The sequence below is a fragment of the Pristiophorus japonicus genome, chromosome 18, assembly GCF_044704955.1.
Source record: "Pristiophorus japonicus isolate sPriJap1 chromosome 18, sPriJap1.hap1, whole genome shotgun sequence".
NCBI lineage: Eukaryota > Metazoa > Chordata > Chondrichthyes > Pristiophoridae > Pristiophorus > Pristiophorus japonicus.
This window is the reverse complement of record NC_091994.1, coordinates 3,634,751-3,660,958: the sequence shown is the minus strand read 5'-3', so window position 1 is coordinate 3,660,958 and position 26,208 is coordinate 3,634,751. Positions and strand designations below refer to the sequence as shown.

At 53.6% G+C, this 26,208-nt stretch overlaps 1 protein-coding gene across 1 annotated transcript in view; it reads right to left on the bottom strand.

Moving 5' to 3' along the window:
* The window catches only part of LOC139229107 (anoctamin-8-like), a 99,812-nt gene that overhangs the window by 13,569 nt on the left and 60,035 nt on the right, over positions 1 to 26,208 (bottom strand). Inside the window, exons 12-14 of the mRNA XM_070860767.1 lie at positions 23,674 to 23,748; positions 23,234 to 23,386; positions 10,750 to 11,472 (exon numbers count right to left, since the gene is read on the bottom strand). Coding sequence (XP_070716868.1) covers positions 10,750 to 11,472; positions 23,234 to 23,386; positions 23,674 to 23,748 — 951 coding nt within the window. The remainder of the gene's footprint in view (positions 1 to 10,749; positions 11,473 to 23,233; positions 23,387 to 23,673; positions 23,749 to 26,208) is intronic.

Genomic DNA, 26,208 nt, shown 5'->3' with positions numbered 1-26,208 from the left:
GATGAACCATGACACCCAGGTCTCGTTGCACCTCCCCTTTTCCTAGTCTGCCACCATTCAGATAATATTCTGCCTTTGTGTTTTTGCCCCCAAAATGGATAACCTCACATTTATCCACATTATGCTGTATCTGCCATGTATTTGCCCACTCACCTAACCTGTCTAAGTCACCCTGCAGCCTCTTAGCGTCCTCCTCACAGCTCACACCGCCACCCAGTTTAGTGCCATCCACAAATTTGGAGATATTACATTCAATTCCTTCATCTAAATCGTTAATGTATATTGTAAATAGCTGGGGTCCCAGCACTGAGCCCTGCGGCACTCCACTAGTCACTGCCTGCCATTCTGAAAAGGACCCGTTTATCCCGACTCTCTGCTTCCTGTCTGTCAACCAGTTCTCTATCCACGTCAGTACATTACCCCCAATACTATGCGCTTTGATTTTGCACATCAATCTCTTGTGCGGGACCTTGTCAAAAGCCTTTTGAAAGTCCAAATACACTACATCCACTGGTTCTCCGTTGTCCACTCTGCTAGTTACATCCTCAAAAAATTCCAGAAGATTCGTCAAGCATGATTTCCCTTTCATAAATCCATGCTGACTTGGTCCGATCCTGTCACTGCTTTCCAAATGTGCTGCTATTTCATCCTTAATGATTGATTCCAACATTTTCCCCACTACTGATGTCAAGCTAACCGGTCTATAATTACCCGTTTTCTCTCTCCCTCCTTTTTTAAAAAGTGATGTTACATTAGCTACCCTCCAGTCCATAGGAACCGATCCAGAGTCGATAAGATTGTTGGAAAATGATCACCAATGCATCCACTATTTCTAGGGCCACTTCCTTAAATACTCTGGGATGCAAACTATTAGGCCCCGGGGATTTATCGGCCTTCAATCCCATCAATTTCCCTAACACAATTTCCCGCCTAGTAAAGATATCCTTCAGTTCCTCCTTCTCACTAGACCCACTGTCCCCTAGTACATTCGGAAGGTTATTTGTGTCTTCTTTCAAGTGCACATCCAGGTACTTTTTAAATGTGGTGAGGGTTTCTGCCTCTACCACCCTTTCAGGCAGTGAGTTCCAGACCCCCACCACCCTCTGGGTGAAGAAATTTCCCCTCAAATCCCCTCTAAACCTTCTACCAATTATGTTGACCCCTCTGTTAAGGGAAACAGGTCCTTCCTATCCACTCTATCCAGGCCCCTCATAATGTTATACACCTCAATCAAGTCTCCCCTCAGCCCCTGTGTTCCAAAGAAAACAACCCCAGCCTATCCAATCTTTCCTCATAGCTAAAATTCTCCAGTCCAGCCAACATCCTCATAAATCTCCTCTGTACCCTCTCGAGTGCAATCACATTTTTCCTGTAATGTGGTGACCAGAACTGCATACAGTACTCCAGCTGTGGCCTAACTAGTGTGTTATACATTGAAATTCACTGGCGAAGATCAGCCAACAGCACAGACTAGGGGTGGAAGCTGGAGTTGGCTGCTCCCGCGATGGCTTGGTGCCTGAATGCAGGCAGGCACTGTGCACCTTTCCTCCAGGACCGAGGGGAGAACGTGCTTTGCTGTTGGAGCAGGAGCAGGGAGGTTTTACTGCAGTTGTACAGGGCCTTGGTGAGGCCACACCTTAAGTATTGTGTGCAGTTTTGGTCTCCTAATCTGAGGAAGGACATTCCTGCTATTGAGGGAGTGCAGCGAAGGTTCAACAGACTGATTCCCGGGATGGCAGGACTGACATATGAAGAAAGACTGGATCGACTAGGCTTATATTAACTGGAGTTTAGAAGAATGAGAGGGGATCTCATAGAAACATATGAAATTCGGACGGGACTGGACAAGTTAGATGCAAGAAGAATGTTCCCAATGTTGGGGAAGTCCAGAACCAGGGGTCACAGTCTAAAGATAAGGGGTAAGCCATTTAGAACTGAGATGAGGAGAAACTTTTTCACCCAGAGATTGGTGAACTTGTGGAATTCTCCACCACAGAAGGTTGTGGAGTCCAGCATGTTGGATATATTCAAGAGGGAGTTCGATGTGGCCCTTACGGCTAAAGGTATGGAGAGAAAGCAGGAAAGGGGTACTGAGGGAATGATCAGCCATGATCTTATTGAATGGTGGTGCAGGCTCGAAGGGCCGAATGGCCTATTCCTGCACCTATTTTCTATGTTTCGATAACAATCGGAGCGGAAACTGCAGGAACCACTTCTCACCAGCAGAGGGGGCAAGGAGAGCGATCCAGGACTGACATTCTCAACAACAACAACAACAACTTGTTGCATTTCTACAGCGCCGGTAAGGTAGTGGACTGTCCCAGCACTGTGTGTATAACAGGACTGCGGGTCCCAGCACTGTGTGTATAACAGGACTGAGTGTCCCAGCACTGACTGTGTGTATAACAGGACTGAGTGTCCCAGCACTGTGTGTATAACAGGACTGAGTGTCCCAGCACTATGTGTATAACAGGACTGAGTGTCCCAGCACTGTGTGTATAACAGGACTGAGTGTCCCAGCACTGTGTGTACAACAGGACTGAGTGTCCCAGCACTGACTGTGTGTATAACAGGACTGAGTGTCCCAGCACTGTGTGTATAACAGGACTGCGGGTCCCAGCACTGTGTGTATAACAGGACTAAGTGTCCCAGCACTGACTGTATGTATAACAGGACTGAGTGTCCCAGCACTGTGTGTATAACAGGACTGAGTGTCCCAGCACTGACTGTGTGTATAACAGGGCTGAGTGTCCCAGCACTGTGTGTATAACAGGACTGCGGGTCCCAGCACTGTGTGTATAACAGGACTGAGTGTCCCAGCACTGTGTGTATATTCGGACTGAGTGTCCCAGCACTGTGTGTATAACAGGACTGAGTGTCCCAGCACTGTGTGTATATTAGGACTGAGTGTCCCAGCACTGTGTGTATAACAGGACTGAGTGTCCCAGCACTGACTGTGTGTATAACAGGACTGAGTGTCCCAGCACTGTGTGTATATTAGGACTGAGTGTCCCAGCACTGTGTGTATAACAGGACTGAGTGTCCCAGCACTGTGTGTATAACAGGACTGAGTGTCCCAGCACTGACTGTGTGTATAACAGGACTGAGTGTCCCAGCACTGTGTGTATAACAGGACTGAGTGTCCCAGCACTGTGTGTATAACAGGACTGAGTGTCCCAGCACTGACTGTGTGTATAACAGGACTGAGTGTCCCAGCACTGTGTGTATAACAGGACTGAGACTCCCAGCACTGTGTGTATAACAGGACTGAGTGTCCCAGCACTGTGTGTATAACAGGACTGAGTGTCCCAGCACTGTGTGTATAACAGGACTGAGTGTCCCAGCACTGTGTGTATAACAAGACTGAGTGTCCCAGCACTGTGTGTATAACAGGACTGAGTGTCCCAGCACTGACTGTGTGTCTAACGGGACTGAGTGTCCCAGCACTGTGTGTATAACAGGACTGAGTGTCCCAGCATTGTGTGTATAACAGGACTGAGTGTCCCAGCACTGTGTGTATAACAGGACTGAGTGTCCCAGCACGATGTGTATAACAGGACTGAGTGTCCCAGCACTGACTGTGTGTATAACAGGACTGAGTGTCCCAGCACTGTGTGTATAACAGGACTGAGTGTCCCAGCACTGTGTGTATAACAGGACTGAGTGTCCCAGCACTGACTGTGTGTATAACAGGACTGAGTGTCCCAGCACTGTGTGTATAACAGGACGGAGTGTCCCAGCACTGACTGTGTGTATAACAGGACTGAGTGTCCCAGCACTGTGTGTATAACAGAACTGAGTGTCCCAGCACTGTGTGTATATTAGGACTGAGTGTCCCAGCACTGTGTGTATATTAGGACTGAGTGTCCCAGCACTGTGTGTATATTAGGACTGAGTGTCCCAGCACTGTGTGTATAACAGGACTGAGTGTCCCAGCACTGACTGTGTGTATAACAGGACTGAGTGTCCCAGCACTGTGTGTATAACAGGACTGAGTGTCCCAGCACTGACTGTGTGTATAACAGGACTGAGTGTCCCAGCACTGTGTGTATAACAGGACTGAGTGTCCCAGCACTGTGTGTATAACAGGACTGAGTGTCCCAGCACTGACTGTGTGTATAACAGGACTGAGTGTCCCAGCACTGACTGTGTGTATAACAGGACTGAGTGTCCCAGCACTGACTGTGTGTATAACAGGACTGAGTGTCCCAGCACTGTGTGTATAACAGGACTGAGTCTCCCAGCACTGACTGTGTGTATAACAGGACTGAGTGTCCCAGCACTGTGTATATAACAGGACTGAGTGTCCCAGCACTGACTGTGTGTATAACAGGACTGAGTGTCCCAGCACTGTGTGTATAACAGGACTGAGTGTCCCAGCACTGTGTGTATAACAGGACTGAGTGTCCCAGCACTGTGTGTATAACAGGACTGAGTGTCCCAGCACTGTGTGTATAACAGGACTGCGGGTCCCAGCACTGTGCGTATAACAGGACTGTGTGTCTAACAGGACTGAGTGTCCCAGCACTGTGTGTCTAACAGGACTGAGTGTCCCAGCACTGTGTGTATAACAGGACTGCGGGTCCCAGCACTGTGTGTATAACAGGACTGAGTGTCCCAGCACTGTGTGTATAACAGGACTGAGTGTCCCAGCACTGACTGTGTGTATAACAGGACTGAGTGTTCCAGCACTGTGTGTATAACAAGACTGAGTGTCCCAGCACTGTGTGTATAACAAGACTGAGTGTCCCACCACTGTGTGTATAACAGGACTGAGTGTCCCACCACTGTGTGTATAACAGGACTGCGGGTCCCAGCACTGACTGTGTGTATAACAAGACTGAGTGTCCCAGCACTGTGTGTATAACAGGACTGAGTGTCCCAGCACTGTGTGTATAACAGGATTGAGTGTCCCAGCACTGACTGTGTGTATAACAGGACTGAGTGTCCCACCACTGTGTGTATAACAGGACTGAGTGTCCCAGCACTGTGTGTATAACAGGACTGAGTGTCCCAGCACTGTGTGTATAACAGGACTGAGTGTCCCAGCACTGTGTGTATAACAGGACTGCGGGTCCCAGCACTGTGTGTATAACAGGATTGCGGGTCCCAGCACTGTGTGTATAACAGGACTGAGTGTCCCAGCACTGACTGTGTGTATAACAGGACTGAGTGTCCCAGCACTGTGTGTATAACAGAACTGAGTGTCCCAGCACTGTGTGTATATTAGGACTGAGTGTCCCAGCACTGTGTGTATATTAGGACTGAGTGTCCCAGCACTGTGTGTATAACAGGACTGAGTGTCCCAGCACTGACTGTGTGTTTAACAGGACTGAGTGTCTCAGCACTGTGTGTATAACAGGACTGACTGTCCAAGCACTGTGTGTATAACAGGACTGAGTGTCCCGGCACTGTGTGTCTAACAGGACTGAGTGTCGCAGCACTGTGTATAACAGGACTGAGTGTCCCAGCACTGTGTATATAACAGGACTGAGTGTCCCAGCACTGTGTGTATAACAGGACTGAGTGTCCCAGCACTGTGTGTATAACAGGACTGAGTGTCCCAGCACTGACTGTGTGTATAATAGGACTGAGTGTCCCAGCACTGTGTGTATAACAGGACTAAGTGTCCCAGCACTGTGTGCATAACAGGACTGCGGGTCCCAGCACTGACTGTGTGTATAACAGGACTGAGTGTCCCAGCACTGTGTGCATAACAGGACTGCGGGTCCCAGCACTGTGTATAACAGGACTGAGTGTCCCAGCACTGTGTGTAAAACACGACTGAGTGTCCCAGCACTGACTGTGTGTATAACAGGACTGCGGGTCCCAGCACTGACTGTGTGTATAACAAGACTGAGTGTCCCAGCACTGTGTGTATAACAAGACTGTGTCCCAGCACTGTGTGTATAACAAGACTGAGTGTCCCAGCACTGTGTGTATAACAGGACTGAGTGTCCCAGCACTGACTGTGTGTATAACAAGACTGAGTGTCCCAGCACTGTGTGTATAACAAGACTGAGTGTCCCAGCACTATGTGTATAACAGGACTGAGTGTCCCAGCACTGTGTGTATAACAGGACTGAGTGTCCCAGCACTGTGTGTATAACAAGACTGAGTGTCCCAGCACTGTGTGTATAACAAGACTGAGTCTCCCAGCACTGTGTGTATAACAGGACTGAGTGTCCCAGCACTGTGTGTATAACAGGACTGAGTGTCCCAGCACTGTGTGTATAACAGGACTGAGTGTCCCAGCACTGTGTGTATAACAGGACTGAGTGTCCTAGCACTGTGTGTATAACAGGACTGAGTGTCCCAGCACTGACTGTGTGTATAACAGGACTGAGTGTCCCAGCACTGACTGTGTGTCTAACAGGACTGAGTATCCCAGCACTGTGTGTGTAACAGGACTGAGTGTCCCAGCACTGTGTGTATAACAGGACTGAGTGTCCCAGCACTGTGTGTATAACAGGACTGAGTGTCCCAGCACTGTGTGTATAACAGGACTGCGGGTCCCAGCACTGTGTGTATAACAGGACTGCGGGTCCCAGCACTGTGTGTATAACAGGACTGAGTGTCCCAGCACTGACTGTGTGTATAACAGGACTGAGTGTCCCAGCACTGTGTGTATATTAGGACTGAGTGTCCCAGCACTGTGTGTATATTAGGACTGAGTGTCCCAGCACTGTGTGTATATTAGGACTGAGTGTCCCAGCACTGTGTGTATAACAGGACTGAGTGTCCCAGCACTGACTGTGTGTTTAACAGGACTGAGTGTCTCAGCACTGTGTGTATAACAGGACTGACTGTCCAAGCACTGTGTGTATAACAGGACTGAGTGTCCCGGCACTGTGTGCATAACAGGACTGAGTGTCCCAGCACTGTGTATAACAGGACTGAGTGTCCCAGCACTGTGTATATAACAGGACTGAGTGTCCCAGCACTGTGTGTATAACAGGACTGAGTGTCCCAGCACTGTGTGTATAACAGGACTGAGTGTCCCAGCACTGACTGTGTGTATAATAGGACTGAGTGTCCCAGCACTGTGTGTATAACAGGACTGAGTGTCCCAGCACTGTGTGCATAACAGGACTGCGGGTCCCAGCACTGACTGTGTGTATAACAGGACTGAGTGTCCCAGCACTGTGTGCATAACAGGACTGCGGGTCCCAGCACTGTGTATAACAGGACTGAGTGTCCCAGCACTGTGTGTAAAACACGACTGAGTGTCCCAGCACTGACTGTGTGTATAACAGGACTGCGGGTCCCAGCACTGACTGTGTGTATAACAAGACTGAGTGTCCCAGCACTGTGTGTATAACAAGACTGTGTCCCAGCACTGTGTGTATAACAAGACTGAGTGTCCCAGCACTATGTGTATAACAGGACTGAGTGTCCCAGCACTGTGTGTATAACAGGACTGAGTGTCCCAGCACTGTGTGTATAACAAGACTGAGTGTCCCAGCACTGTGTGTATAACAAGACTGAGTCTCCCAGCACTGTGTGTATAACAGGACTGAGTGTCCCAGCACTGTGTGTATAACAGGACTGAGTGTCCCAGCACTGTGTGTATAACAGGACTGAGTGTCCCAGCACTGTGTGTATAACAGGACTGAGTGTCCTAGCACTGTGTGTATAACAGGACTGAGTGTCCCAGCACTGACTGTGTGTATAACAGGACTGAGTGTCCCAGCACTGACTGTGTGTCTAACAGGACTGAGTATCCCAGCACTGTGTGTGTAACAGGACTGAGTGTCCCAGCACTGTGTGTATAACAGGACTGAGTGTCCCAGCACTGTGTGTATAACAGGACTGAGTGTCCCAGCACTGTGTGTATAACAGGACTGCGGGTCCCAGCACTGTGTGTATAACAGGACTGAGTGTCCCAGCACTGACTGTGTGTATAACAGGACTGAGTGTCCCAGCACTGTGTGTATAACAGAACTGAGTGTCCCAGCACTGTGTGTATATTAGGACTGAGTGTCCCAGCACTGTGTGTATATTAGGACTGAGTGTCCCAGCACTGTGTGTATAACAGGACTGAGTGTCCCAGCACTGACTGTGTGTTTAACAGGACTGAGTGTCTCAGCACTGTGTGTATAACAGGACTGACTGTCTAAGCACTGTGTGTATAACAGGACTGAGTGTCCCGGCACTGTGTGTATAACAGGACTGAGTGTCCCACCACTGTGTATAACAGGACTGAGTGTCCCAGCACTGTGTATATAACAGGACTGAGTGTCCCAGCACTGTGTGTATAACAGGACTGAGTGTCCCAGCACTGTGTGTATAACAGGACTGAGTGTCCCAGCACTGACTGTGTGTATAATAGGACTGAGTGTCCCAGCACTGTGTGTATAACAGGACTGTGGGTCGCAGCACTGTGTGTATAACAGGACTGAGTGTCCCAGCACTGACTGTGTGTATAACAGGACTGAGTGTCCCAGCACTGTGTGCATAACAGGACTGCGGGTCCCAGCACTGTGTGTATAACAGGACTGAGTGTCCCAGCACTGTGTGTAAAACACGACTGAGTGTCCCAGCACTGACTGTGTGTATAACAGGACTGCGGGTCCCAGCACTGACTGTGTGTATAACAAGACTGAGTGTCCCAGCACTGTGTGTATAACAAGACTGAGTGTCCCAGCACTGTGTGTATAACAAGACTGAGTGTCCCAGCACTGTGTGTATAACAGGACTGAGTGTCCCAGCACTGACTGTGTGTATAACAAGACTAAGTGTCCTAGCACTGTGTGTATAACAGGACTGAGTGTCCCAGCACTGACTGTGTGTATAACAGGACTGAGTGTCCCAGCACTGACTGTGTGTCTAACAGGACTGAGTATCCCAGCACTGTGTGTGTAACAGGACTGAGTGTCCCAGCACTGTGTGTATAACAGGACTGAGTGTCCCAGCACTATGTGTATAACAGGACTGAGTGTCCCAGCACTGACTGTGTGTATAACAGGACTGAGTGTCCCAGCACTGTGTGTATAACAGGACTGAGTGTCCCAGCACTGTGTGTATATTAGGACTGAGTGTCCCAGCACTGTGTGTATAACAGGACTGAGTGTCCCAGCACTGTGTGTATAACAGGACTGAGTGTCCCAGCACTGACTGTGTGTATAATAGGACTGAGTGTCCCAGCACTGTGTGTATAACAGGACTGTGGGTCGCAGCACTGTGTGTATAACAGGACTGAGTGTCCCAGCACTGACTGTGTGTATAACAGGACTGAGTGTCCCAGCACTGACTGTGTGTATAACAGGACTGAGTGTCTCAGCACTGTGTGTATAACAGGACTGAGTGTCCCAGCACTGTGTGTATAACAGGACTGAGTGTCCCGGCACTGTGTGTATAACAGGACTGAGTGTCCCAGCACTGTGTATAACAGAACTGAGTGTCCCAGCACTGTGTGTATAACAGGACTGAGTGTCCCAGCACTGTGTATATAACAGAACTGAGTGTCCCAGCACTGTGTGTATAACAGGACTGAGTGTCCCAGCACTGTGTGTATAACAGGACTGAGTGTCCCAGCACTGACTGTGTGTATAACAGGACTGAGTGTCCCAGCACTGTGTGTATAACAGGACTGCGGGTCCCAGCACTGTGTGTATAACAGGACTGAGTGTCCCAGCACTGACTGTGTGTATAACAGGACTGAGTGTCCCAGCACTGTGTGTATAACAGGACTGAGTGTCCCAGCACTGACTGTGTGTATAACAGGACTGAGTGTCCCAGCACTGTGTGTATAACAGGACTGAGTCTCCCAGCACTGTGTGTATAACAGGACTGAGTGTCCCAGCACTGTGTGTATAACAGGACTGAGTGTCCCAGCACTGTGTGTATAACAGGACTGCGGGTCCCAGCACTGTGCGTATAACAGGACTGTGTGTCTAACAGGACTGAGTGTCCCAGCACTGTGTGTCTAACAGGACTGAGTGTCCCAGCACTGTGTGTATAACAGGACTGCGGGTCCCAGCACTGTGTGTATAACAGGACTGAGTGTCCCAGCACTGTGTGTATAACAGGACTGAGTGTCCCAGCACTGACTGTGTGTATAACAGGACTGCGGGTCCCAGCACTGACTGTGTGTATAACAAGACTGAGTGTTCCAGCACTGTGTGTATAACAAGACTGAGTGTCCCAGCACTGTGTGTATAACAGGACTGCGGGTCCCAGCACTGACTGTGTGTATAACAAGACTGAGTGTCCCAGCACTGTGTGTATAACAGGACTGAGTGTCCCAGCACTGTGTGTATAACAGGATTGAGTGTCCCAGCACTGACTGTGTGTATAACAGGACTGAGTGTCCCAGCACTGTGTGTATAACAGGACTGAGTGTCCCAGCACTGTGTGTATAACAGGATTGAGTGTCCCAGCACTGACTGTGTGTATAACAGGACTGAGTGTCCCAGCACTGTGTGTATAACAGGACTGAGTGTCCCAGCACTGTGTGTATAACAGGACTGAGTGTCCCAGCACTGTGTGTATAACAGGACTGCGGGTCGCAGCACTGTGTGTATAACAGGACTGAGTGTCCCAGCACTGTGTGTATAACAGGACTGAGTGTCCCAGCACTGACTGTGTGTATAACAGGACTGAGTGTCCCAGCACTGTGTGTATAACAGGACTGCGGGTCCCAGCACTGTGTGTATAACAGGACTGAGTGTCCCAGCACTGTGTGTATAACAGGACTGCGGGTCCCAGCACTGTGTGTATAACAGGACTGCGGGTCCCAGCACTGACCTCGTATTTCTGCATGCAGCTCTCGATCTCTCCTTGCGTCAGTGGAGGATCTTCATCTTCCTGCGGTGGGTCCATCCAGGACAGCCTGTTGGCCGAGGTCTCGGTTCTCTCCCCTAGCTCCGCCATCTTGTCCTTCCTGCGGTGCCTCAGCACCATGCTCAGCTCCTTCACCTCCTCCCCGCCGTCTGCGTAATCGACCTCGCCCTTGGCATCGTGCTCGCACAGCTCGAAGACCAGCCCCCCCTCGGCTCCCCGCTCCACCAGCATGGGGCTGCCCTCCTCCATCAGCATGCCCTGCAGCAGCCCCTCGCTCTCACCGGCCCGCTCATCCCTGGCCACCTTCTGCCCTCCCCCAGCGAAGCTGACCTTCTTCGAGAGTCGGAGGCCACAGTCCAGGAGGCTTTCCTCGTCCCCGTCCTCCTCATTGGGTGGTTCCTCGTCCTCGGGCACTCCGCACGCCCCGTTCTCGCACTTGCCCTCCCGACTGGCCACACTGGTGCTCCGGTCGGGATCCGGCTCGCCTGCCTCCCGTTCCCCCGCTGCCTCCGGCCTCCGTCTCTCCTCCGCACGCCGGCCCGGCGAGTGCTGGAACAGCTCCCTCATTGTTCTCGCTGTCGCCTGGAGTGTCAGGTGTCCCTGCTTGTATTTCTCGTAGAAGAAGGGGTGCAGCACCTCCTTCATGTTCTGGATAATCTGTCTGGTTATTAAAAGTGTAGCCAGCATCTGTCGGCAGAAAGAAACAAAGAGAAGGTAAACAGCCCACAGCGGAGGACACGGATCGACAGCGCGCTTAAAATCTCTCACGCAAATTACCGCTTCCCCTCTGGACTTTACACCTTTCCCCCAGCCTCCTACACTCAGCAATGGATATGGGCATTGCTGTACAGGTCAGTGCTGGCCCTCAGTCCTGTTATACACACAGTGCTGGGACACTCAGTCCTGTTATACACACAGTCAGTGCTGGGACACTCAGTCCTGTTATACACACAGTGCTGGGACACTCAGTCCTGTTGTACACACAGTGCTGGGACACTCAGTCTTGTTGTACACACAGTCAGTGCTGGGACACTCAGTCCTGTTGTACACACAGTGCTGGGACACTCAGTTCTGTTATACACACAGTGCTGGGACACTCAGTCCTGTTATACACACAGTGCTGGGACACTCAGTCCTGTTATACACACAGTCAGTGCTGGGACACTCAGTCCTGTTATACACACAGTCAGTGCTGGGACACTCAGTCCTGTTATACACACAGTGCTGGGACACTCAGTCCTGTTATACACACAGTGCTGGGACACTCAGTCCTGTTATACACACAGTCAGTGCTGGGACACTCAGTCCTGTTATACACACAGTCAGTGCTGGGACACTCAGTCCTGTTATACACACAGTGCTGGAACACTCAGTCCTGTTATACACACAGTCAGTGCTGGGACACTCAGTCCTGTTATACACACAGTGCTGGGACACTCAGTCCTGTTATACACACAGTGCTGGGACACTCAGTCTTGTTATACACACAGTGCTGGGACACTCAGTCCTGTTATACACACAGTGCTGGGACACTCAGTCCTGTTATACACACAGTGCTTGGACACTCAGTCCTGTTATACACACAGTGTTGGGACACTCAGTCCTGTTATACACACAGTCAGTGCTGGGACACTCAGTCCTGTTATACACACAGTGCTGGGACACTCAGTCCTGTTATACACACAGTGCTGGGACACTCAGTCCTGTTATACACACAGTGCTGGGACACTCAGTCCTGTTATACACACAGTGCTGGGACACTCAGTCCTGTTATACACACAATGCTGGGACACTCAGTCCTGTTATACACACAGTCAGTGCTGGGACACTCAGTCCTGTTATACACACAGTGCTGGGACACTCAGTCTTGTTATACACACAGTGCTGGGACACTCAGTCCTGTTATACACACAGTGCTTGGACACTCAGTCCTGTTATACACACAGTGTTGGGACACTCAGTCCTGTTATACACACAGTCAGTGCTGGGACACTCAGTCCTGTTATACACACAGTGCTGGGACACTCAGTCCTGTTATACACACAGTGCTGGGACACTCAGTCCTGTTATACACACAGTGCTGGGACACTCAGTCCTGTTATACACACAATGCTGGGACACTCAGTCCTGTTATACACACAGTGCTGGAACACTCAGTCCTGTTATACACACAGTCAGTGCTGGGACACTCAGTCCTGTTATACACACAGTGCTGGGACACTCAGTCCTGTTATACACACAGTGCTGGGACACTCAGTCTTGTTATACACACAGTGCTGGGACACTCAGTCCTGTTATACACACAGTGCTGGGACACTCAGTCCTGTTATACACACAGTGCTGGGACAGTCACTCTTCCCCTCCTATTGTTCCCCTTCGTATTCTCTGTTTGCCTGGAGCTCATTAAGCAATTCTCGTGCCTCTGACTCTGTGTGACTGGCCTCTGAATGCTGCTGTGACGCTGCCGATGTTGTAAATCTACAGCTGTTGCTTTGAGCAGAGGGCACGGCTGAGGTCACTAGTACATTTGCTCGGTTAGCGTGAATGTTAATGAAGGCACAATATGCGCCAGGTACCGACACTATCCAGTAAACCTTCCTCTGCTGTTTCCCAACATCAACCCACAGCTCCCCTTCCCCAGGCTGCACCCCCCACCAGCCCGTCCCTGCCCCCGCCCACTCCCCAGACAACGCCGACAATTCCGGGTGAATTATGGTCACGCTTTGTGCCGCTGACCTGTCGGAGTCGGTGTGGGTCAGAGTTCACAAGCGATCTGGGATTTGCGCGGCAAGGTCTCCTGCTTTCGATACCTCCGGGTCCTTCGGGCATCGGCAATGGCCTGACAGACCAACACCCCAAGCCCCACGCCCACTGCAGTACTGAGAGAGCACCGCACGGTTGGAGGGGCAGTGCTGAGGGAGCGCCGCACTGTCGGAGGGGCAGTACTGAGGGAGCGCCGCACTGTCGGAGGGGCAGTGCTGAGGGAGCGCCGCACTGTCGGAGAGGCAGTATTGAGGGAGTGCCGCACTGTCGGAGGGGCAGTACTGAGAGAGCGTCGCACTGTCGGAGAGGCAGTATTGAGGGAGTGCCGCACTGTCGGAGGGGCAGTATTGAGGGAGTGCCGCACTGTCGGAGGGGCAGTGCTGAGGGAGCGCTGCACTGTCGGAGAGGCAGTATTGAGGGAGTGCCGCACTGTCGGAGGGGCAGTGCTGAGGGAGCGCTGCACTGTCGGAGAGGCAGTATTGAGGGAGTGCCGCACTGTCGGAGGGGCAGTACTGAGGGAGCTCTGCACTGTCGGAGGGGCGGTATTGAGGGAGTGCTGCACTGTCGGAGGGGCAGTATTGAGGGAGTGCCGCACTGTCGGAGGGGCAGTACTGAGAGAGCGCCGCACTGTCGGAGGGGCAGTACTGAGGGAGCGTCGCACTGTCGGAGGGGCAGTGCTGAGGGAGTGCCGCATTGTCGGAGGGGCAGTACTGAGGGAGCGTCGCACTGTCGGAGGGGCAGAACTGAGGGAGCGCCGCACTGTCGGAGGTGCCGTCTTTTGGATGAGACGTTAAACCGAGGCCCCGTCTGCCCTCTCGGGCATACGTAAAACATCCCACGGCCACTATTTGGTGTCCTGAGCAACATTTCTCTCTCTGTAATGAGATTATCTGGTCATCTCGTTCTTTGTGGCTTGTGGGATCTAGCTGTGCACAAATTGGCTGCTGTGTTTCCCACATTATAACAGCAATGGCATTGTTTTTACAAAGTACTTCATTGGCTGTAAAGCGCGTTGGGACGTCCTTGGGGGTGAAAGGCACCATAGAAATGCAAGTTTTTCTATGTTCCACTGTGTCTCATCCTTGTGCTGAAAACCCTCGACCGCCCCCCTCCCCTCCCCCCCTCCCCCCCTCCCCCCTCCCTCTCTGTAACCTCCAGCTCCACATCGCCGAGATCTCAATCTGGAGCGGAACTCAACCTGGGGTGGAGAGAACCCAGAGTGGGAGTGAACCTGTAGTGATTGTGGACTGGCGTGAACCCAGAGTGATCGTGGACTGGAGTGATCCCGGAATGAACCCAGAGTGGAGTGAACCTGGAGTGGGAGTGATCCCGGACTGGAGTGATTCTGGAGTGAACCTAGAGTGGCGTAAACCCAGACTGGAGTGAACCCAGACTGGAGTGAACCTGGAGTGATCCCGGAGTGAATCCGGGGTGATTTCCAATGTGACCTTTTCTGATCAAATCCCAAAGCTTCCCTCCTGTGCCGGCAAATCATTCAGTCAGAGGTCACGCCCGATTCACGGCACTGAGGCCCAGTCAGGAGAATCGGGGTGGGGGGAGGGTGCGAGAGGGAGGGGGAAGAGGCAGTAGGAAGGGGTGAGCGGGGAGTGGGGAGGGAAAAGGTGAGGGGGAGGAGATTGAAGGAGCGAGAGGGAGTGAGGAGTGGGATGATGGGGGGGAGGCAGGGGCGGTTGGTAGTGCGGATGATGAGGGAGGGGGGGTGATGGTGAGGGAGGGGGGGATGGTGAGGGAGGGGGTGGATGATGAGGGAGGGGGGGATGATGAGGGGGTGAGGGAGGGGGGGATGATGAGGGGGTGGATGATGAGGGGGTGAGGGAGGGGGTGGATGATGAGGGGGTGAGGGAGGGGGATGATGTTGAGGGAGGGGGGGATGATGAGGGGGTGAGGGAGGGGGTGGATGATGAGGGAGGGGGGGATGATGAGGGGGTGAGGGAGGGGAGGATGATGAGGGAGGGGGGGATGATGAGGGGGTGAGGGAGGGGAGGATGATGAGGGAGGGGGGGATGATGAGGGGGTGAGGGAGGGGGTGGATGATGAGGGGGTGAGGGAGGGGGTGGATGATGAGGAGGTGAGGGAGGGGGATGATGATGAGGGGGTGAGGGAGGGGGATGATGATGAGGGGGTGAGGGAGGGGGATGATGATGAGGAGGTGAGGGAGGGGGATGATGATGAGGGGGTGAGGGAGGGGGATGATGATGAGGGGGTGAGGGAGGGGGTGATGATGAGGGGGTGAGGGAGGGGGGGATTATGAGGGAGGGGTGGATGATGAGGGGGTGAGGGAGGGGGATGATGATGAGGGGGTGAGGGCAGGATTCTGAGTTAATGCGACGAACGCCAGTATGGGGTGGGCCTGGGATTCGGTCCAGCACTGCACTCCCTGTATCTGCCGGTCCCTCACTGACAGCCTGCAGCACTCTCAGCTTTGCGCAAGGGCACATTTAAATGGTAAACATGCTTCCCCTCCCCCCGGCCCTTCCCCCGCGCGGGCCGTGGTGCTGACTCAAGGTAATCATTGTCTGCACTGCAGCGTGTCAGTGAGAGATCCGACATCCGAGACCAACTCGCAGTGCTGCCGCAGCACTGGGCTCTGACTGCTGTCGGGAGGGGAGGGGGAGCGGGGGATGGGGGTGGGGAGGGAGAGGGGACAGGGGGGGAGGGGGAGCAGGGGGGGAGAGGAGGGGAGCAGGGGGTGTGGGGGGGGCGGAGAGGGGGAGTGGGGGGAGAGGAGGGGGGCAGGGGGTGTGGGGGTGGGGGGAGGGGGGCGAGAGGGGAGCGCGGGGAGCGGAGGACGAGGAGAGGGGGAGCGGTTAACCTTGCCACCTCTAGGCTGGTTGGCCAATTAATCATCGCAGCCGAGTGGGAAAGGGGAGATGCGTCTCAGAGAGTCTTAGCTGCAATCCTGCTCTCAAACTGACAACTTTTACACCGGATTACACGGGATATACGGCCCAGAAACAGGCCATTTGGCCCAACCAGTCCGTGCCGGCGTTTATGCTCCACTCGAGCCTCCTCCTGTCTTTCCTCATCTAAATCTATCGGCATATCCCTCTATTCCCTTCTCCCCCATATGTTTATCCAGCCTCCTCTTAAATGCATCGATACTATTCGCCTCAACCCCTCCCTGTGGCAGCGAGTTCCACATTCTCACCGCTCTCTGGGTAAAGAAGTTTCTCCTGAATTCTCTATTGTATTTCCTGGTGACTATCTTATATTGATGGCCTCTAGTTATGCTTTTCCCCACAAGTGGAAACACTCTCTCTGTATCCACTCGATCAAAACCTTTCATCATTTTAAAGACCTCTATTAGGTCACCCCTCAGCCTTTTATCAAGAGAAAAGAGACCCAGCCTGTTCATCATTTCCTGATATGTATATCCTCACATTTCAAGTATAATCCTTGTAAATCTTCTCTGCACTGTCTCCAGTGCCTCGATATCCTTTTTATAATATGGAGACCAGAACTGTGCGCAGTGCTCCACGTGCGGTCTGACCAAGGTTTGATACAGGTTTAGCATAACTTCCCGACTTTTCAATTCTATCCCTCTAGAAATAAACCCTAGTGCTTGGTTTGCTTTTTACGGCCTTGCTAACCCGCGTCACAACGTTTAGTGAGTTGTGTATTTGTATCCGAGATCCCTTTGTTCCTCTACCCCACCCAGTCATGGGACCTCCCTATTCTTCCAACAAAATATAATACCTCACGTTTATCTGTGTTGAACTTAATTTGCAAATTATATGCCAATTGTACAAGTTTTGATCATTCGAGAGGTGGACAGGGAGCGGGATGGGACAGGGATTGTGGTTTTAGGGGCTTTAGGTCGGGGTGCGTGTGCCAGTAAGGGTGGAGCATGGAGTGGGTCGGGTTTGGGTGCTTCAAGAAAGAACATGCATTTCTATAGCGCCTTTCACAACCTCAGGACCTCCCAAAGCGCTTTACAGCCAATGAAGTACCTTTGTGAAGTGTGGTCAATGTTGTAATGTAGGAAACGCGGCAGCCAATTTGCACACAGCAAGCTCCCACACACAGCAGTGTGATGGGGATAAGGGAGGGGCTGGGATTGGCTGGTTAGGGGATGGTTTCGGCTGCTGGGATTGTTGCCAAATTCCTGAAGGTCCCATCACATGACCTCCAACCGCCTCACCCAGTTGAACAGACTCTTCCCCGTCTGCAATATTTTTAGAACTAAAACGTAAAAGTGTTGAAAGAAAACTAAAGTAGGAAACTCCCCGAGGATTCCTCGCCCGGGGATTTTGCTCGGAGCAGGGTCCTGGAGAATAATCTTCAATTCCTGGTGTCTCCCACCCCCCCCCTCTCTCAGCGACACTGCCCCCAATAGCTCACCCTCATGGCCTTCCCCATGTGGGAGTCTGTGCAGGGAGTGTGGCCCATGGTGTGTGACACTGGGGGCATCGCCCCTTCGCCCGATCCTGCCCTCTCGCCCGATCCTGCCCCTCAACCCCTCGCCCGATCTGCCCGCTCGCCCAATCTGCCCCCTCGCCTGATCCTGCCCCCTCGCCCGATCCTGCCCCTCAACCCCTCGCCCAATCTGCCCCCTCGCCCAATCTGCCCCCTCGCCTGATCCTGTCCCCTCGCCCGATCTGTTCCCTCGCCCGATCCTGCCCCCTCGCCCGATCCTGCCCCTTGGCCGATCCTGCTCCCAGGACATCGCCCCCTCGCCTGATCTGCCCCTTCGCCCAATCTGCCCCCTCGCCTGATCCTGCCCCCTCGCCCGATCTGTTCCCTCGCCCGATCCTGCCCCCTCGCCCGATCCTGCCCCTTGGCCGATCCTGCTCCCAGGACATCGCCCCCTCGCCCGATCTGCCCCCTCGCCCAATCTGCCCCCTCGCCTGATCCTGCCCCCTCGCCCGATCTTCCCCCTTGCCCGATCTGCCCCCTGGCCCGATCTTCCCCCTTGCCCGATCTGCCCCCTCGCCCGATCCTGCCCCTTGGCCGATCCTGCTCCCAGGACATCGCCCCCTCGCCTGATCTGCCCCTTCGCCCGATCTGCCCCCTCGCCCGATCTGCCCCCTCGCCCGATCTGCCCCCTCGCCCGATCTGCCCCCTCGCCTGATCCTGCCCCCTCGCCCGATCTGCCCCCTCGCCCGATCTGCCCCTTCGCCCAATCTGCCCCCTCGCCCGATCCTGCCCCCTCGCCCGATCTGCCCCCTCGCCTGATCCTGCCTCCTCGCCCGATCCTGCCCCTTGGCCGATCCTGCTCCCAGGGCATCGCCGCCTCGCCCGATCCTGCCCCCTCGCCCGATTGTGCCCCCTTGCCCCCAGGGCCACACTGGGGTCAACCAGGGTCTCCAGAGAAGCAAAGAATATACAGTGGATTTCACCATCACAGGACGTCCCAGTGAAGCGCTCGATGATGCGCGGTCACAGTTGTAACGTAGAAAATTCGAGGTCAGCAATTATTGGTACGGAGGGAGGGAGGTCTCCCACGTTCTGTCAGCGGGCAGCGACTGAGGAAGCAGCTGATTGGCTGAGACCCGGGATGGACGGGGCTGGGCGCAGTGCCTGTCCACGGGCAAGCGGCCAAATGCTTCAGTCAGCACGGAAACCAGGTGACTGCTCACCGCATAGTCCCGGTGCAGTCCCGTCAGCATAAGCCCCGAGGGCCGAGAGATTGTATTACCCGTCCTGTGCTGCCTGGCCCAGAGTATCGGTGTCAGGGAGCTCACCGTCCTGCCACCGAGAGAAAATCACCGGCAAACCCCCTCCGCCGACCTTGGATAGGGAACCTCTGACAGCACAGACTCTCCCAGCTGGGAGAGAGGATCGCTGCAATTGGGAATAACATAAGGAGCAGGAGTCGGCCATTCGGCCCCTCGAGCCTGTTCCGCCATTCAATGAGATCACGGCTGATCTTCGACCTCAACTCCACTTTCCCGCCCGATCCACATATCCCTCGATTCCCTTAATATCCAAAAATCTAGTGATCTCTGTCTTGAATATACTCAAAGACTGAGCCTCCACAGCCCTCTGGGGCAGAGAATTCCAAAGATTCACCACCCTCTGAGTGAAGAAGTTTCTCCTCATCTCAGTCCTAAATGGCCGACCCCTTATCCTGAGACTGTGACCCCTGGTTCTAGACTCCCCAGCCCGGGGGGAAACATCCTCCCTGCATCTACCCTGTCAAGCCCTGTAAGAATTTTATATGTTTCAATGAGATCACCTCTCATTCTTCTAAACCCCAGAGAATATCTGCCTCGTCTACTCAATCTGGAGTGTGTGCTGGGATTGGGAACCTGGAGTTTCCCTGGGCTTTCACACGATAATTCCTGGTCGGGACAGGCGATTCGATGCATCCAGTGCATCCCTGCTCCCTCCCTACTGTAGCCGCTCATTGGCTTCTTCAGTTATTCCCGACCTTTCATCTCCCCTTCGCTATCTGTTTTTTCTGCATTACTGGAGTGTAGGGAACAGAGAGAAAGAAAGAACTTGCATTTATATAGCGCCTTTCACATCCTCAGGATGTCCCAAAGCGTTTTACAGCCAATGAAGTACTTTTGGGGTGTAGTCACTGTTGTAATATGGGAAACGTGGCAGCCAATTTGCGCACAGCAAGATCCCACAAACAGCAATGTGATAATGACCCAGATAATCTGTTTTAGTGATGTTGATTGAGGGATAAATATTGGCCCCAAGACACCGGGGAGAACTCCCCTGCTCTTTTTCGAAATAGTGCCATGGGATCTTTTACGTCTGCCTGAAAGAGCAGACGGGGCCTCGGTTTAACGTCTCATCCAAAAGACGGCACCTCTGACAGTGTAGCACTCCCTCAGTACTGCCCCTCTGACAGTGCAGTGCTCCCTCAGTACTGCCCCTCCAACAGTGCGGCGCTCCCTCAGTACTGCCCCTCCAACAGTGCAGTGCTCCCTCAGTACTGCCCCTCCAACAGTGCAGTGCTCCCTCAGTACTGCTCCTCCGACAGTGCGGCGCTCCCTCAGTACTGCCCCTCCGACAGTGCAGTGCTCCTTCAGTACTGCCCCTCCAACAGTGCAGCGCTCCCTCAGTACTGCTCCTCCGACAGCGCGACGCTCCCTCAGTTCTGCCCCTCCAACAGTGCAGTGCTCCTTCAGTATTGCCCCTCCGACAGTGCAGCACTCACTCAGTACTACCCCCCCGACAGTGCAGCGCTCCCTCAGTACTGTCCCTCCGACAGTGAGGTGTTCCCTCAGTATTGCCCCTCCGACAGTGCGGCGCTCCCCCAGTATTGCCCCTCCGACAGTGCGGCGCTCCCTCAGTACTGCCCCTCCGACAGTGCGGCGCTCCCTCAGTACTGCCCCTCCGACAGTGCAGCGCTCCCTCAGTACTGTCCCTCCGACAGTGCAGTGCTCCCTCAGTACTGCCCCTCCGACAGTGAGGTGTTCCCTCAGTACTGCCCCTCCGACAGTGCGGTGCTCCCCCAGTATTGCCCCTCCGACAGTGCAGCACTCCTTCAGCACTGCACCGGGGAGTATCTGCCTAGATTACGGGCTGAAGTCTCTGGAGTGCGACTCGAACCCACGACCAACTGAGCCAAGCGGACGCAAAGGCAGGCCAGGATTTTTTATCAACTTTGCAAATCTGTGCTGCAAGAATTGATCAACGTCCCAAATCCTATCTGTAATGCGTCAGGAACGTGGACAATTCTTGGCACATGCTATTTGCCAGCCCACGCCGCACTGTGCTGGTGCAGAACTCAGTCAGTCACACACCACAGCCTCTGGCGAACAACGCATGCTCTATCCAGCTCACTCCTGCATGGGTTAGAATGGCGAGGCGGCCAAGTTTCGAAAGTGCAAGGTCAGTGTTAGTGCACAATGGGTGCCTTCACATGCAACAATGCCCCTCAAACTCCGCAAAGACTTCCAGTCACTTTTTAACATTTGTTTCCTGCTGACTTGTTGCCGTTCCCGTTGTGGGGACTAGAGTCTTGTACACAAACAGGCCCAAATAGCTGCATCAAACCATTCATTCACTCCAGGTTCCCACACCGTCAGGCAAACTCCCTCTGTATTGGTTCCCTGCCCGGACGAGCAAGTGGCCAGAGTTACAGCCCCTCTCAGTTGCGTGCAAGTTCGATCCAGCCTGTACCCAGGCCCCGGGGTGGAACATGGGGCTGGGAGCAAACGACAACGGGGGAAAGAATAAACTTGGCTCTGGAACCTTAAGCAATGCACAACACTGTCGCCCGAGGCAAGGCCTCTTCGCAAAGGAGCTCGACTCAAGACTCTGTCCTGCCTTGCTGTTTCGGGCCCACTGGTTACCGTGGAGTCTCCCAGCAAAGATTGGAAGGGAGGTGTTTTACGAGCTGAAGCCAGGCATGTGTGTGGGGTGGAAACAGGGGCCTAACCCCTGCTACTCTCACTCTCAGCGGGCGAGGTTCCTGTAACATTATCCCTGCATCTAACAAATAGCCCAACTAATCAATGCGATGGAGAGGTGCTCCAACTGTTTAATCATCTGTCTCTCTTTGCATCTCAAAAACCACCTTGCAGTCAACTCTGACAAAGCACCAACTCTCACTGGGGTACGGGTCCCACACACACTGACTCTCACTGGGGTATGGGTCCCATACACACTGACTCTCACTGGGGTTTGGGTCCCACACACACTGACTCTCACTGGGGTACGGGTCCCACACACACTGACTCTCACTGGGGTATGGGTCCCATACACACTGACTCTCACTGGGGTATGGGTCCCACACACACTGACTCTCACTGGGGTACGGGTCCCACACACACTGACTCTCACTGGGGTACGGGTCCCACACACAATGACTCTCACTGGGGTATGGGTCCCACACATACTGATTCTCACTGGGGTACGGGTCCCACACACACTGATTCTCACTGGGGTACGGGTCCCACACACACTGACCCTCGCTGGGGTACGGGTCCCACACACACTGACTCTCACTGGGGTACGGGTCCCACACACACTGACTCTCACTGGGGTACGGGTCCCACACACACTGACTCTCACTGGGGTACGGGTCCCACACACACTGACCCTCACTGGGGTACGGGTCCCACACACACTGACCCTCACTGGGGTATGGGTCCGACACACACTGACTCTCACTGGGGTACAGGTCCCACACACACTGACTCTCACTGGGGTACGGGTCCCACACACACTGACCCTCACTGGGGTACGGGTCCCACACACACTGACCCATGGACGTGTGAGGAGATACGGTGAGAAATAAAAGGTGGTAACTTCTGGCATGAAAAAATAAAGATGAACGGTAACATAAAACCCTGCTACGTGACTCTAACCACTCTCCATGCCCCCTGAGATGGACAAGCAAACCACACAGCTACGTGGGCAATGTCTTTGGAAGTTCCTCTCGAAGTGGTCAAGTCGCGATGGACAACAAATGGGGAGCAATCGAAACGACATATCTGCGGCTGCTCAATGGGACAGAGCTCTCCACAATTCAGTCGGAGATAAGTATCAGCGTTGTTGGGTCGTGAGAAGCTGGGCAGTCGAACATCAGAATTAGTAGTAGGCCATTCGGCCCCTCTATCCCGCCCCCACCCCCATTCAATACCATCAAGGCTGATCTTCCACCTCAAGCTCCACATTCCCGCGAGTGAGCAGCCCAGATTGACCACCGCGCATGCCCCTTGTCGCGCAGCATGCACAAGCAGACCGTGCCGCTTTGTACTTTGCGCCGTGACCATCGGAAGCAGACAGAGTAGGCCCTGGTCGCCATGTTGCGTTTGAAGAGGAGGAGATGGATTTTGAGGTGAATGTACGGGAGGAGGGCATCTTTAAGCTGACGGATAAGGCTTTTGGACAGGGAGAACACTAGCAACATCTGCGGGTGAGAGAGGAAAGAGAAAAAAAAAACCAGTAATGAAAACACAAGCAAGAGCAAGAATGGAGAAAGTCTGGACAACAGCATCGACTGGCGACTGCAGTCAGCCCCCTGACTGCCCCCCCCCCCCAAAACCAACAACACGCCTCAGCCCGTTACAGCCAGCCGTCGCTGAACATTCGCTGCACAGAAGGAGGCCGTTTGGCCCATTGTGCCCGTGGTGGCCCCCAGGGTTAACCAGAGAATGGAGCACTGTAGTGTGAGCTGCGAGAAACAGGGGGTCTTACCTCCTTGAGACGTTCCATGTCTTTGAGGTAGAATCCGATGTAGAAAAGACTAAGATACGAATTTACAAACTGAAACTGGTGAAGAAAGAAAGTAGAGGATTAGGTGAGATTGTGCTGGGAGATTCACGTTCAGTCCTCCCCGATTATCGCTCCTCCCCCCGGGGAAATATACTACCCAGTACGGACAGACTTCGGACAGACAGACTTGCATTTCTATAGCGCCTTTCACGATCTCAGGACGTCCCAATGCGCTTTACAGACAATGAAGGAACTTTTTGAAGTGTGGTCACTGTTGCAATGTGGGAAACGCGGCAGACTAGACTGTTCCAACGCACTCCTGGCCGGCCTCCCTCCTTCCACCCTCCGTACACTTCAGCTCATCCAAAACTCCTGTTCCCGTGTCCTAACTCACACCCAGTCCCGCTCAGCCATCACCCCCTGTGCTCACTGACCTACATTGGCTCCCGGTCCGGCAACGCCTCGATTTTAAAATTCTCATCCTTATTTTCAAATCCCTCCATGGCCTCGTCCCTCCCTATCTCTGTAACCTCCTCCAGCCCCACAACCCCCGAGATGTCTGTGCTCCTCCAATTCTGCCCTCTTGAGCACCCCTAATTTCCATCGCTCCACCATCGGTGGCCATGCCTTCTGTTGCCTGGGCCCCAAGCTCTGGAACTCCCTCCCGAAGCCTCTCCTCCTTTTAAGATGCTCCTTAAAATCGACCTCTTTGGCCAAGTGTTTGTTTGCCTGTCCCTAATACCTCCTTATGTAGCTCAGTGTCACATTCTGTTTGATAATCACTCATATGAAGCGCCTTAGGACGTTAAACTACGACTAAATAAATGCAATTTCTTGTGATTGTTGTTTATGCTAGTGATTAGCTCAACCACTGATCAATTTAATGCGATGGGAGCGAGTTAGGACATGGGGCAGCAGAGTTTTGAATGAGCTGAAGTTTAGGGAGGGTGGGAGGCTGGGCAGGAGAGTGTTGGAATGGTCGCGTGTGGAGGTGAGGAAGGCACGGCTTTGCTGTGGGCTGTGCACAGAGTTTCCCGCTCCGGGCCCGTGTTCAAATCCAGCTGGGCTCCAGCTTTCTGGCCGTGAGGCTCCCATTGGTGAAATGAGTTTGGGCCAAAACCCACATCCAGGTCGTGGTGAGCACAGGCCCCCCCCCCGTAGAAACCCGCTGGAGAATCACTGAGCATGAAGTGGCCGCGTCGCGAGTGGTGGGAGCTGGAACCGTTTGTCGGGGCACTCGTATCGAAAGCACGGGTGGATACAGTGTGGACCCCTAGGGTAGAGGACAGACCCACGTCCCATCACCGTGCGGGGGGAATCGCAGACACAGACCCGTGTTCTGTCACCGTGCGGGGAATCGCAGACACAGACCCGTCACCCTGCGGGGAATCGCAGACACAGACCCGTCACCGTGCGGGGAATCGCAGACACAGACCCGTGTCCCGTCACCCTGCGGGGGGAATCGCAGACACAGACCCGTGTTCTGTCACCGTGCGGGGAATCGCAGACACAGACCCGTCACCCTGCGGGGAATCGCAGACACAGACCCGTCACCGTGCGGGGAATCGCAGACACAGACCCGTGTCCCGTCACCATGCGAGGGGAATCGCAGACACAGACCCGTCACCGTGCGGGGAATCGCAGACACAGACCCGTGTCCCGTCACTGTGTGGGGGAAAGGGCAAAGGGATTTTCACTCTTATCGAAAGCAAGTGTGGGCACAGCATGGAATAATGGAGTGTGCTGTCAGGTGCCATCTCTGCTCTAGGATTGGGCCCGAGTGCCGGGCTGAATCTTAAATGTCACCGTCTCTAAATTTAACCGCGAGCAGTAACTTACACCAGAGCCAATGAGAACCCAACTCAGCGCAGTTCAGAATAGCTGAATATCGTGGCAGAGAAACGTGTCCTTTCACCCCCAATATTTCCGTCCCCTTGCCCTTCCCCCTGAAGGGGGGACAGATACTGCTGGTCCATGGGTGACCGACCTGCTGATACCTCATCGCGCCCGACCAGAACTCCCCCGCAGGAAAGCCGTTGGGAGGGGGCAGGAATCCCGGTCTTGGGGTGCGGGGGTGGGGAGGGGGGGAGCTGGGCCAAGTCCCGGCTGATTTCAATCCCGGAGGGGTGGGGGTGTGACGGGTTCAGCATTTCCCCGGTGGGGGCGGGGAATGAAGATTGGGCAGTACTGTGAGGAAGCTGGGTGGTTAATCGGGGGGTGCCGGGGAGGTGTGAGAGGTGTTGGACACGGAGGGGCCCTCGAGTGAGGTCGGGACTGAGGTATATTTTAATTGCTCCCCTCACCCCTCCTGCACACATTTACCGCCAATCGGGGGAACGTTAAAACCTCCGCCCTCACCCCCTTGTGTGAGCCTGGACAGTGAGCATCAGTTGGCTATTGCACTGCAGGAGCCAGCACATAAGATCTCACCAAACCAATGGCGAAATTCTTGGTTTCCTGCAGCATTGGGGCTCACTGTGTCCCCGACATTAAAGAAAAGAACTTGCATTTATATAG